The sequence below is a fragment of the Pipra filicauda genome, unplaced genomic scaffold (genome assembly GCF_003945595.2).
Source record: "Pipra filicauda isolate LSUMZ 115617 unplaced genomic scaffold, ASM394559v2 scaffold267_size1258537_pilon, whole genome shotgun sequence".
Taxonomy (NCBI): Eukaryota; Metazoa; Chordata; class Aves; order Passeriformes; family Pipridae; genus Pipra; species Pipra filicauda.
The window spans coordinates 457,874-471,002 of NW_024104384.1; the positions used below are offsets into that span (position 1 = coordinate 457,874).

Sequence of the window (13,129 nt, forward strand, 5' to 3'; positions counted from 1 at the left end):
ATGCTTAAAATAGCAGGTAGGCTGCAGAGCTTGGACAAACTGACAGCGTGAGTCCAGCCACGGCCAGGCTTCAATTCAACAAAGCAGGGCCCTGAAAGGGACACGTACAGCACATAAAGCTAAGCTTGACCTCCTTCAGTGAAAGGTGCAGGCAAAGGAAAAAGCTCATCAGGCTTCTTTCTCCACGTGGCCCAAAGAATGAGCAGAGCACAGGCAGGTTATCACTCACAGCTGGGGCAGTGGGAGCATGAGGTGCCCAGGGGGTCAGGAACCCTCTGTCCCTGCACATCTCCAGCCAATGTATTCATGTTCCTGGTTCAAACCAGTATCCTCATTATCAGATTCGTTATCTCTGTATTATAAATATACTTGTAGATAACTTGGAATTTAGTTCCAAGCATTGAAAAAATACCATGACAGTGTAGATTTATAATGGATGCCCTGTCTTGTTTGTGAAAGAGGCATTGCCACTGTTCTTGTGGAGCCTGCAGAACACTGGAATATGTATCTCATGGGCACTGTGGGTATCTATGTGCACGACTTGGGCTTTCTGTGATGACCACTGCTGCTGCTGCAGTCTTTGAAGAATCTGGGCTATTAAAATGAATTATGATGATGGTTTCCAAAGCACTGGAGGAGCAGACTCCTGTATTGCTGCAGAATCCTGGAGGCTGCAGGAAGGAGTGGGGCTGGTACAGTGTGGGAGAGCATGGGCAGCCCTGTGGAGCTCTCAACTGAAGCAGTGCCCTTCCTCAGAGAGGTGGAAGAAACAGAGACATTTCGCCCCTTCTCTCCCCCTGCCTCCCCCAGGCAGCTCACAGTCCAGATCAAAGCATTTTGTTGTCTGCCACACAGACAGGGCTTTGAAGAGTGAAAAGGAAGGATGAGAGGTAGAAGGAAAGAATTTGATCAGGCAACTAGAAACGAGTATGGGAAACAGGATTTAAATTGCATTCAAACTCAATCTAGTTTGAAAATATGGTGGATGCAGCCTCTTCTCATAACATTTCAGTTTCCTGGACCCAGGCCAGCCCAGTTGGACTGAGGATGGAAAAAAAATAAGCAAGAATTTTTTTGAGTAGAAATAACTTTGAATTACAGAAATCAGCTCTGAATCTCAGCCCTCCCCACCCCACAGCTCCTACAGAGCTGTGCTCTAGTTGAGCTCTAGTTGATCTCCTACATGAGTAGTGCTCTAGTTTGTAGCTGTGCTTGGGTTTTAAGCTTTACACAATCAGATCAGCCTTAGAATTTTGTTCTGCTTTGGGCAAGTCAGTCTAATGTTCAGAGTCCAGCCAAACAAAATCAGCAAGGCTTCACCTCAGCAGGGGCTCCTGTGCCAGGGATGTGCTGGGGTTCAGCGGGGGAATGTCTGCCTGTCTTCTTACAGGGTTTGACACCAGCATACTACCAATCTGTAAGGATTCCTTAGGCTGGATGTTCAACAAACTTGACATGAACTATGACCTGCTGCTGGATCCCTCAGAGATCAGTGCCATTTACCTGGACAAGTACGAGCCCTGTGTCAAACCCCTCTTCAACTCCTGTGACTCCTTCAAGGATGGAAAGCTTTCCAACAACGAGTGGTGCTACTGCTTCCAGAAGCCAGGAGGTGAGTTGTGCAGTGCACAGCACAGAGAGGAGGTGTTTGGGTCTCCCTGTGTTTCACAGAGATTGGTCACTGCCAGGCAGGTGTGGTAAAAAGCTTTTTTCCCCATCACTGGTGTGAAAGGACATTGAGGGACCATGTTTAATGTCACAGATGAACTGTGTGAACATCCCTTGACCATTGAAACAAAGCAGTAAGTGCCAGTGCACACAATCTAGAAATAAGCTCTATGGCTGATAGAGAGCTCAAAAACTTGCCCTTTTATTAATGCAGAAATTAGTCAATTAGCAAGTCATAAATCAGAGAGCTGGCATGATGTCAGTTTGGTGAAAAGAGAGGTAGAATGGTTTAACAATTAAAATGGCCCCCAAACACTGCTCTCAACTACAGTGTGTTGCCTTTTTTTTTTTTTAATTAGTGGAGCTAATGACATAAATCTGTTTTGTGGTACAGTACCAGCATATGGGCTGCTCTCATTCCCAGGTGTACAGTAGTCTAGATTTCATGTCAGCAGTGAAGCCAGTCATTACAGAGCCTGTCCCGGACCATCTGGAAACTGATTCTTATACGTTATATTTTAGGTCTTCCTTGCCAGAATGAAATGAATAGAATTCAAAAGCTAAGTAGAGGGAAGAGTCTGTTGGGTAAGTTCGATTACTTGCTATTCATTTACTCAACTAATTAAAGCTTCTGTGATTATTGTAACTTTATATGCAGTAATGGTTTTTCAATTAGAGACTAATGTTTTGAGTCGGGAATATGCAGCACCGAGTGTAGGCCTGACACTATGAAATTAAACAAATAATGAGATAGCAACACACAGAACAGGTGTCAGCGTGGCAACGGGGTCAGAACTAATTTACAGCTCTCCAGAAATGCAAAGCCCTGTCTGCACAGGGCTTAATACTGCCTCCATCACCTCACAGGGCAGAGTAAGCACAGAGGCTGCTTGATACTCAGGCCTCCCATTTTTGAAGGGTGACTGAAGGTGCATAGCCAATGGGTTCTTGTCTCCTTCCAGTCGTGGTGCAATGCAGGCACTTCTTGGGGTTCAGTTTTGCCTAATCAATCTCTAAAATATTTCAGTAGATTCTGTGTAAATGAAAACAGGAACTCATGTCATCTCATTGTAGGCAGCCCTGCAGGATGCTCCGTGCTGTAAGATGGGATTGTGCCTGTCCCTCTCTCTAGTGACTATTGCAAACCTGACTCGATTCATAACTTACACTGCTCTGATGGATACCTGAAATTAGGTTAAATAAATCCCCATCTGGCATTTCCCCATTTAATTGCTGAAAAATCAGGTTGTTGAACCGAGTAAATTTAAGGTGACTAATTCCCTACCCTAAAATCACCCAGTGGTGGGTAGGCTGATGTTTATGTGCTGGTATCTTATTGAAACCTCTGTGTGTTTGTGTGCACAGAGCCAAATCCCTGAGGTGTACAGGACAGATCACATTTACAGCAAGCCCTGCATTTCACCCTGAGGAGCCTGGCTGACCTCAGACCAAGCTGTCAGGCCCTTCCTCAAGAATATGTGTCAGGTTTCAGAGCATCCCCAGCTGCAGCACAGAACATGCACATCAGCTCTGCTCTCAGAGTCCAGCCTGATGTTTCTGGATACCCTGCAAACAGAGCTGCTGCAAAGCTCATCTTTGCCAAATCCTGCCATTCCCAGGTGCCACTGCCATTTGGACTCAAGGTTCAGGTACCTTATGAGCAACCTCAACCTGGATTCATTGGTTTAAATGAAGAATAAACATTCCCAGAGGCTACAGGGGCTGTGGTTTAGATCCATCAGCCTTTCATGGCAAGTTTAAAAAATTAAGATGTTTCAGAGTTGCAGCTCCTGCTGTTCATAGCTGAGAGGATTGATAACTCAGGGTATGTGTGCTCCACTCAGTAAATATTTTGCATTTGTGTGCAAGTGGATGTTGTGTCAGAGGAAGTCACGGTGTTCTGTGTCTCATGGGTGTCATGATTTCCAAAGCCACCTAAAAGAACAAGAAACCCAGTTCTTAATAGATAGCTTTGACTACCCCATATTTATTTTATGCTTTGCTGTTATTTACTGTGTGCAGTAAATGTCATCTGAGTTGAAACATAAGTGGTTTGTTGTGGTGTGTGGGAAGAATGATGCCTGTGTTGCAGGTAGTGGAAGGTGCAGGTAGTTGTAGCACATGTCACTGGGATCTGATCACAATGGCAGGAGCAAAATGACAAAGTAAAAGCAGTAAGAATGGTCCCTTAGTACAAATAACTTCTAGTCAACTGTATTTAAAAAAAAAAAAAAAAAGAAGGATGAAAGTGGCTAAGCTCAACAAATCAAGGTGTCAGGCACAGGTTGTTCCACAAGCTAGAAAATTATAATATAGAGAGGAACTCTTTGCTTCACCTACCTTGAAAATCTGCCTGCATAATGACACCTGTCTGGGAGTTTTAATCTGATATCAGAGCTATTTATACAGCAGAAAACATTGTCTTTTCACTGACTGGAAAATCATGCAAATGGAAACCAAATGTAGCAGCAGTAAAGATGGAAAAGAGAGATGAATATTTTCAGAGAAACTAATCTTTAATTATTCTGTTTCCTTCTCTGACCCTGACACAGAGAGCACAGCACTTACAGCCTGGGCAGGAGCATGGAGATGGTTTCTGTTAACTTGTATCCATTGATAAAAATGATGACTTTTGATATTGTGTTCTCTCTATATATTTTTCAAAACACATGACACTTGCAACAAAGAACTTCAAAGCCATTGCCATTAGATGTGTTGAATTTGGAGGCTTTCAAATAGAGTCTAGCATCCCAGGAGACTGAATTAAAAAGTAAACAGCTCTATTCATCTTTTCCTACCCGATTTATCTAGAGTACAATTAACTGCAGAGACTGTACTTTTAGAGCATACAACTGTGCAGCCTGATAATGCTTCTCCCACATCACTAAAGTAATAAATTTCTGCTCCTGTCACTATTTTCTCCTGTATTAGCCCTGTGGATTCAGCAAATATAATAGCTAATACAAGGAGCTGTGTGCTGGGTAGCACTTATTTCTGTCAGGCTTTTACCTATGTGCTTCACTATCTTTAGCATATAATTATTCTCTCCACGTTCTCTGAGGAAGGGGAGTATTATATAGATAAGGAAATGATGCAAAAAAAAAAAAAAGATATATATTTCTGGTTCCATAAAGAGGCTACAGATGCAATAGTGCTGTTCGAGTTTGTCTGGAATATAATTAAATACTTTATAGGACAAAGAGAGATGGGGAGGGAGGATTCACCAGCCTGAGGAGGTTGGTGGGGAGTACTTAGCACAGCTGGTCCACCAGCCCTCCCCACACTGGTGTGGAAGCACTGCCTGTGTAAGAACCTCTGGAGAGGAAAACCTCCTTTCTCCTTCCAGAGTCTGCAGATGTTCTCTGATGCCAAACCAAATTACAGGGTGAAATATTCCCAGAAAATGGGCTGTCTGGGTGCCCTGCTCCAGGATAGCAGAGCTTATTTCCAACGAGCACGGGGTGATTTGTGCCCAGTTTACAGGACGAATCATCACTTGCTCCCTGGGACTCTCTGTCCTCTCCAAATCATCACCTGCACCTGACACGTTGGAGAGGACAGGCTGTATCTCCCCTGTGATGGTTGGCAAATACTGTGACATTGGTATGCACAGCTAAATATTTAAAGCTCTGGTGTTACATACGAGTTGGCACGAACTTCCCACGCAGAAGGAAAAGTACCTTCTACTCCCCGCTGTGACCCAAAGTGTGAATCTATTCCACACACAGTTATGCTGGCAGTGAGCCTGGGCCATAATTTATTTTTGAGTCTGAGGCTTTTATAGGCAGTGTGGAACATTTTCATACCTTACAAGAAACACTGAAACTATGCAAGGAGGGCTGTTTCAGAGAAGGGAAAGGTTGCATTGCCCGAGGAAAAGAGAAAGTGTGAGACAGTTTGAAATGCAGGAGCTGTTCTCTGCTCACCCCGTAATGCCACTGAGGTTCCCCCTCTGATCCTCCCCTGGAGCCAGATGTTCATCAGATATAACAGGGGAGCTCTAGTGACATGGGCACAGCTATGCTGGTTTCCACCAGCTCAAAGTCAGCACCTGAGCACTTTTCCCAAGGTTGTGTACAGTCTGATAAACACCTGGAATGCTTATGAGAGAGAGGACATGAGCATAAAGATGAAAAAATACCTTTCCTAGTCAATATTGAAATAAAAGTTTAAACAGTGAGCGTTATCTTACAAAAACCTGCAAAGGAAAATGCATGTATGTGATTATTAGAACTATTCTCTTATAAATAGTGAAAATGAGTCTTTGATAGCCTTTAGTATGCTTACATTTGTACATGAACTTAATTGTGGTACCTATAGGCAAACCTTCTATAAGATCATGCTTGGAAGTTATTTAAAATATTCTCACTAATGGATGTGAAGTGCTCTCCAGATTTCTGCAGGTGTTCAAAGGTTTCTGTTCTCACCTTCCAGACCCACATTAGCAGCACTCAAACATTACAGAGCAATGAGTCTGGAAATTCGGAGATTCACTTCATATACACCCTCTGTGTATGAGACTGACTGACCTCCACTTTTGTGTCTTTTATAAATAGGAAGTCTCATGATATTTGGGCAGCATCTTCTCATTCATTTTTTTCTCTGAGAAATGTAGTGGAAGTGGCTCCTCTAACACCTGAACTGACCGAATAGATGCTATACCCATGGAACCAGTTAAAAAACTTACTGCATCACCACTAAATCACTGGTATCTCTGACAAAGAAGAAAAATCCTTTCTCAAAAATCACTTGCAACAAGAAATTTGGGGGCAAGGGTGTGTTTATGCCATGTTTCAAATTGAAGCAATTGACAAAGAAGGGAAAAATTAATGTGGTGACCTCTCGTGGGAATACAGCTAATTCATCTTGAAGGACAAGAGGGCTCTTCATATTGAAGTACATTTGCTGTATCTGCCAAAAATGGTGGGAACAATAACACAGGTTTCTCCTGAGAGTTTTCCTGTCTGCAGAAGCCAGAATGAACCATACAAGGCTGAACTATATTGGTTTTATTGTGAAACAAATCTTGGGCTTCAAATCCAAAGACTTACTGACTCAAATCCTGTTGTCCCCCTCTGTAAAGCTTGTGTATTATTTCTCCTTTTATATATGGAAACTCTCAGTAAGTCAGAGGATGTGCCTGAGATTAGTATGAATAGCAAGCAGATGGCAGATACCTTCCAGGGATAATTACAGTGTTGTGGAAGGACTTATATGATAAACACTGAAGGAGTGCAAATGGAAGGGAAATGCAGAATTAATGAAGTTGGGGTAATAATCCAGTTGGGAAGAAAAGTTTAAAACCAGGAGTTAAATCTGAAAAGGCTCTGTGGGAATATTAATCATTCAGGGACAGACTGAACCTCCCTTCATGTGCACAAACATTTACACCCTGTGCCGTGAGCAGGGTGTCTTTTCCATATGTAATTTCTTCCCCCCTTTTAGGCAGCAGATAATCACATGTATTTTCTTGTCAACATTGCAAAGATCTCCCTGTAAATAAGTGATAAGTTCATGATACTCTCCGTAGCTGTTTGTTCCTGCAGAGACTTGCATTACTGAGCACACCTTATATTTTATTCAGGTACTTTCATCCCCCGGTGCAATGAAGAAGGTTATTACAAAGCCACTCAGTGCCACGGCAGCACAGGGCAGTGCTGGTGTGTTGATAAGTATGGGAATGAGATAGCTGGCTCCAGGAAGCAAGGGACAGTCAGCTGTGGTGAGTAATGATGTGCTTTCCTCAGACAACACAGGAATTACCACTGTTGTAAGCCCTGCCATTGCTGTAGGACCAGGTAGGATAACAAAAGTGAAACATGAGTACCAGAGTTAAAACTGCTCCTGGATTTTCCCATCCAGACTATAAATGGGGCCCTTACTGGTCCTCTGGACTGCAGGGGCCCAGCAGAAGTTAGCAGGCAATAATAACCACTGTTCAGATATTTTTGCTGCCAACCTGGAAAATGTAGTCACTGATATTAAAATTTAGGGTCTGGGGTTGCTCTGCGTGGTTATTAAATATATTGTTTTGTGTAATCTGGAATTCACATTTACTGAGACTCCATGAATAATGGCTTTCCAGGCAAGGGAAGGCCTAAATGTGTAAAATTGTATACATCAGCAACCATGCCCCAAAAAATTGCTGACAGGACAATATTATGTAGATAAGGGAAATCCCCAATTAGCTGTTGTTCCTAAACATGCAAGATTTCACCTGCATTCCTTCAGAGGGCTTCAGTGGTGTTTGTGAGTGCAGCTTTCTCTTTTGAGAAGGAACAGAGACCTAGAAGGTCCAAGATGCCCAGAAATCACATCACAGATGTTACATTCAACAGCTTCATTTGCAGAGTGAGGTTTATGCACTCCAATAAAATCAATTTGTGGAATATTTTTAGCCTGGTTTACAGAGCCATGGTGGAATTGAAGTATTTACAAAGGAGTAATGATTTTCTGGCCTGCATGCACGTGAGCTGGAACTCTCCAGTCATGTTTTCAGGAGGAGGAGGAGGATGCAGAGAGGTTGCTTATACATATTTTTACATATTTATTTATATTATACATATTTATCCCAGTCCAGAATGAAAATTGAAATTTAAAGGGAGTTGCATGAAGAGCTGAACCAATGAATTTAAAGAGTAACATTGCAAATGACACTGGCTTGCATGACAAGGGTAGTGGTGAACGAGGGATTTGGTGTCCTGGGAGGGAATGACCTTTCCTGCTCACCTGTTTCAGAAGAAGAGCAAGAAACCTCAGGGGATTTCGGCAGTGGTGGATCTGTTGTGTTGTTGGATGATTTGGAAGAGGAACCTGAAGCGACAAAAAAAGACAAAGAAGGGAAACTGAAGATTCATGTAAGAGCAGCTAATGAAGATGATGAAGATGAAGACGACGACAAGGATGATGAGATTGGTTATATATGGTAGTGCCCATCATAATGAGGACTCACATTTTGCACAATATTGCAAGTCACATCATATCTCTGCAATTGTATCTGAGAGTACCTGGCACAAATATTCCCTCTCTACTGAGTTTAATTTTGTATGGTCTATTTAATTTGGATGACATTTTTCTTTTCTTTTTTTCCCAGCAAGGACTGTTTGGAATACAGCTTTTGTTCAGTTGGTTTGGGGGATTTTTGTTCTATCCACAGGGGCAATGAGTTTTATTTCAAAACCATTTCGTGTCTTAATCCTCACTTGCACCGCTTACAAAATACATCCTGTGAAAGGAGAATCCCAGAAGGGGCTCAACAAACCAATACAAGGCTTAGAAGCCCTTCTCATGTGAGAGAATTTGTGTCATAAATTGTTACCTGGATCGTATCAGAAACAGTTTTTTCTTTCATGAAGAAGGAAAAGGAGGTGCCTCATTTTCTAGCCCATATTTGTGATGTTCCAGTAAAGTCTCTTCAGACAGTGGCTGCCTGGTACCAGGGGTTTCATCCAGAGAGAAACCCCCTGGCAGGATTTTCTCTTTCTTACATACTCTGAGTCCAACAGGCTTAGTCCAGCTCACGCTGAAGGCAAAGCTCCCCCCCGAGCACAGATCACTGACACTGTTTATTTGACAAAGAAACATGGTCTGGATGTTAAATTGATGCTGAGAACCTGCAGCTATCATGGACCAAGCCCTACAGGCAGGGAATAGAGTCCATCTGCCTTTCAGAGTGCTTAAGGAGAGTTTTGTTTGTTTGTAGCATCATGAGCACCTCCACAGCTGCCCCTCAGCTTCTGCCTGAACTCATTTGCACTCAGAGCTTCCCCAATGTCACACAGGCAGCCTCTGCTTGCAGCTCACACACTGTGGAGCTGCCTGTTCCTCATTTAGCAACCCCTCATCCCAAAGTTATAACACTGTCAGACACACTAACCATCAGAAGTAATAAGCTGTCCTTTCTTTAATTTAAAGAGTTAATATTTATTTGGCCTGTTTAAAAAAGCAACTTTAGGGGGTCATATTTCAAAAGGATAACCCCTTTGCACTGCACGCTTCTAATACACACTCCTAAAAAAGAATAGTGTTAAAATCCAATCTGTGATTCCCTCAACATCTCCCATATATTAAAAGGTCTTGTATCACAGCATATTGACATTAAATTTTTTGCAGTGTCCTTTCCCACGGCAGTTCTCTGATGCTGTGGTGACCTTTTATTATTTTTGCTGTTTTCAGAAGCAGTAAGAGGAACCTTAACCCCACGCTTGCATTAGAATGCAGGTGTAAGTATTTTAGCAGTGCCTGTGGTTTGCCAGTGAATTATTTTGCAGAATGAAAAATGTGCTTATTACACCAAAAACTAATTAGATAGGGTTGTTTGGGTTTTTTTTAAATTCTGAGTTAATGGTGGAGATAGAGCTGGAGACATGGTTGGTTACATAGTCACTTGGAAGCAGGAAAATACCATGCTGGTTGGCAGAAGTCAGTTTTTTAGGTACGTTGGCCCAAGGCCTTTGGTCCTCAGCCCTCACAAAGTCAGTGCCCACCTGGCAGGGCTCTGGGCAGGACCTCTGCTTTCAGTCAGGATCAAAAGAGGAACTCCTTTCAGGCACTATGTGCTGCAGGGGCTCAGTTGTTTTCCCCTCTCTCATTTCCCATTTATCTAGATCAATGGCCTGAGAACAAAATAAAAATGTGCATAATCATTATTAATGCAGAAGGATGTGTAAAACCAGGAGGAATTTGTTGTTTCACGCCCCTGCATCCTCCCAAAAATCTGCCATCACAGTCATTTGCAGAAGGCCTGCAATCTGCCCTGCCTCAAATCCCTTTGGTTTTTCTGGAGCTGTAGAAAAATATATTTAAAAATCATTGTCCGTGAGCTGCACAGCACATACACACACATTTATACACTTTTCTAGTTGCCTTTCATGGGAAATCCTGCTGACTTGCAAAAGGAACAGATAAACCAGCATTTCTGTTTCCCTAAACAGTATGATTTTGTGAGAAGCAATTGAACATTGTCAGAAGGTTTCTTCTCAAATGTCCTGTTTCATTTTCTTTTGCTATTTTCTTACTTAACCCCTCACTGCCTAGGTCTGGCTGTGCTGTGCCTGAGGCACAGAGCTGCCACTTCACCCTGACACAAACCTGAGCTCCACAATCAGCAGGGTTATGCTCATCCTCCTGCCTGGCCTCATTTTCCACACAAACCGTGGGGGTTTGGGGCAGTCCTGGTGTCCCCTTTGCAACAGCTGATCCTGGACTATGCCTCACATCCAGGTCACAGAGCAAATCCCTTCTCCTGCCCAGCAGGGTCAAACCAAGTCCTTGCAGGCAGTACCAGGGGCCAAGGCTGCAGCCCTTTGTATCACATGTAAATGTGCAGGATGACTAAACTAAAGCTGTTAAATAAGTCTTTAAAAGTGAATATGGCCACCTTTCAGCTTACATGAGCAGACATGGCCCCACCATCCATTTTTCAGAGCCACTGATAGTCTCCTACCTGTGATCTTTCACATGCAACGCTTCCAAGTCAGAGCTGGCAGGGTTTATACCTTTAACTATAAGCCAATTCCTGTCTCCAGATGGGTACAACTACAGGGGAATAGTGTCCAATCCCAGATGTTCCAACCTCAGCAGGACAGGCTGTTGTGCTTGGAAGGGCAGCTCAGACCATGGATTGCTTTGAGAGCAAGTCCCCAGTTATTGCAAAGTTGTTTAGCAAAGCCCTTTTGAGATCCACTGGTATCCTCCAGTGGTGGGGGATCTGCAGCCTCTATATATACATATGTATATCTGTGTGTGTGTCTGTGTATATACATTTATGCACATATACGTGTGTGCATATGTATGTGTGTGTGTCCAGTTTGGGAAGATGCAGTGAGAAAAATCTTCTATTTCTTTAAAAGAAACCAGCGATTCTACCAAGAACCAGTGCTCTTCCAGATCGAGCCCCTTCCATTCTTCATGATTTGTAAGGGATTTAATTTGCTTCCAGCTTAATTTAATGCCTTTCCTTTTCTTTTTTCTTTTTTTTTTTTGCAAAGCAGGACTTCCCATCTGAATCAAGTCATCGACCTTCCAAACATTTTCTCATTGTGAAAAATGGAATCAGAGTTCTCCCATTCTTTTAGAGACACAAACCAATTTCTTAATCTCATTTTCTTTCCATATTAGAGACTATGAGATACTGTTAGGTGTTGCTCTGTGTTTCTTTTAACTACCGTGGTTAAATCAAAATGCTGAGTTCAGATTTCAGCACAGTTGGATTTTTTGGAGTCATTACTGGCCTTTGCTGTGAACACAAAGAATCCTTTTCATTTTCTTTGCCTTTTTTTTTTCCTTAAGCTATTCTGTGCTATTATTTTAAACCATTCAAAGTGTTTATTTAATATTTATTCTACAGTTTATATCGAAAATGTAAAGTTTATATTTAAAACAACACTGTTTGTTAGTGAATGCTTCTCTTTGCCTCTCCAGCCTAGTCTGTTAGTCTCAGTGTACATTTCTGGCATGGGAATATTTTGATATTAGAAGTTTTGTAGCCTTTTTCCCCTCAAGCAGCAACTGACACAGATCTAAGGTCACCACTTGATCCAGACCACCAGATCTCTCAAGCTTAGCTTCCCACATTTGTTGGCTTTTCCTGCGGTCCCTTCTGTGTGTCATTCGGGTTCCTTTCATCCACAGACTGCTTTGTACAGTTACTATACATCAAAAAGCCCTTTCTACAGTAGGTGGGTTTTGGTCTTTTTATACTTTTCTCAATGCTGTTGATGTCTGTTACTGTTCAATGTGTAGATCTGTAAGGAGAGATCCAAATATTCCGTGTTTCAGTTCGATGTCCCTACTGTAGATGGATGTAGACTATCATAGTAAGTAGAACTGCATAGTAAATTCTGAATGCTTTTTCCATAAGGAGTTAAGTGGAATGTGAGCATTTTGCTACCTTTGGTTAACTGTAAATGCTTAACTGTAGTCTGAAATAGTTGCATTTTTGTCTGTCTCAATAAATTTTAATTTGTCTGCGATTCCTCATTGCCAGTCCTGAATTTTATTAAACTTTGGGGATCAAAAATACTGCACTATCTTTACTCAGCATTTAATCACACATTGAAATGGATGGGCCTTTGTATTTGCCTTATAACTTATACCTGTGTTCAATGCCAACTGTAATCTGTGAAGTTAATGTAAGGTCTCCAGAAACCTCTATTTTAGAAGCAGAAATTAAATCAAATTGGATGGAATAACTGTACCAAAATCAGAACTTTACAAATTATATTAAGATTGATTTTTAAGGAATTAGCAAGGGCAGAAAGGGAAGCTTTCATTTTTTATTTCCTCCCTAGTCTGCAAATTTTTGTGGTTTTCTCTCTCTTCTCATGGTATCCGGGGCAATTCCATTAACACAGCCACACTCTGCAGTGGCAATTATCTACACAACAAATGAAGGCAAAATTGTTTTAAATACAATTGGTGGAAAGCCATCCTCATTTAGAAATACCTGGGTTTGTGTCTC

The 13,129-nt window shown here is 42.1% G+C and overlaps 1 protein-coding gene across 2 annotated transcripts in view; it reads left to right on the forward strand.

Moving 5' to 3' along the window:
• The window catches only part of SPOCK1 (SPARC (osteonectin), cwcv and kazal like domains proteoglycan 1), a 264,587-nt gene extending 251,944 nt beyond the window's left edge, over positions 1–12,643 (forward strand). For both annotated transcript variants that reach the window (XM_027736212.2, XM_027736222.2), the window contains 4 exons: positions 1,391–1,612; positions 2,191–2,253; positions 7,253–7,390; positions 8,407–12,643. In XM_027736212.2, coding sequence (XP_027592013.1) covers positions 1,391–1,612; positions 2,191–2,253; positions 7,253–7,390; positions 8,407–8,597 — 614 coding nt within the window. In that variant the 3' untranslated portion in view covers positions 8,598–12,643. The remainder of the gene's footprint in view (positions 1–1,390; positions 1,613–2,190; positions 2,254–7,252; positions 7,391–8,406) is intronic.
• The last annotated feature ends 486 nt before the right edge of the window (positions 12,644–13,129 follow it).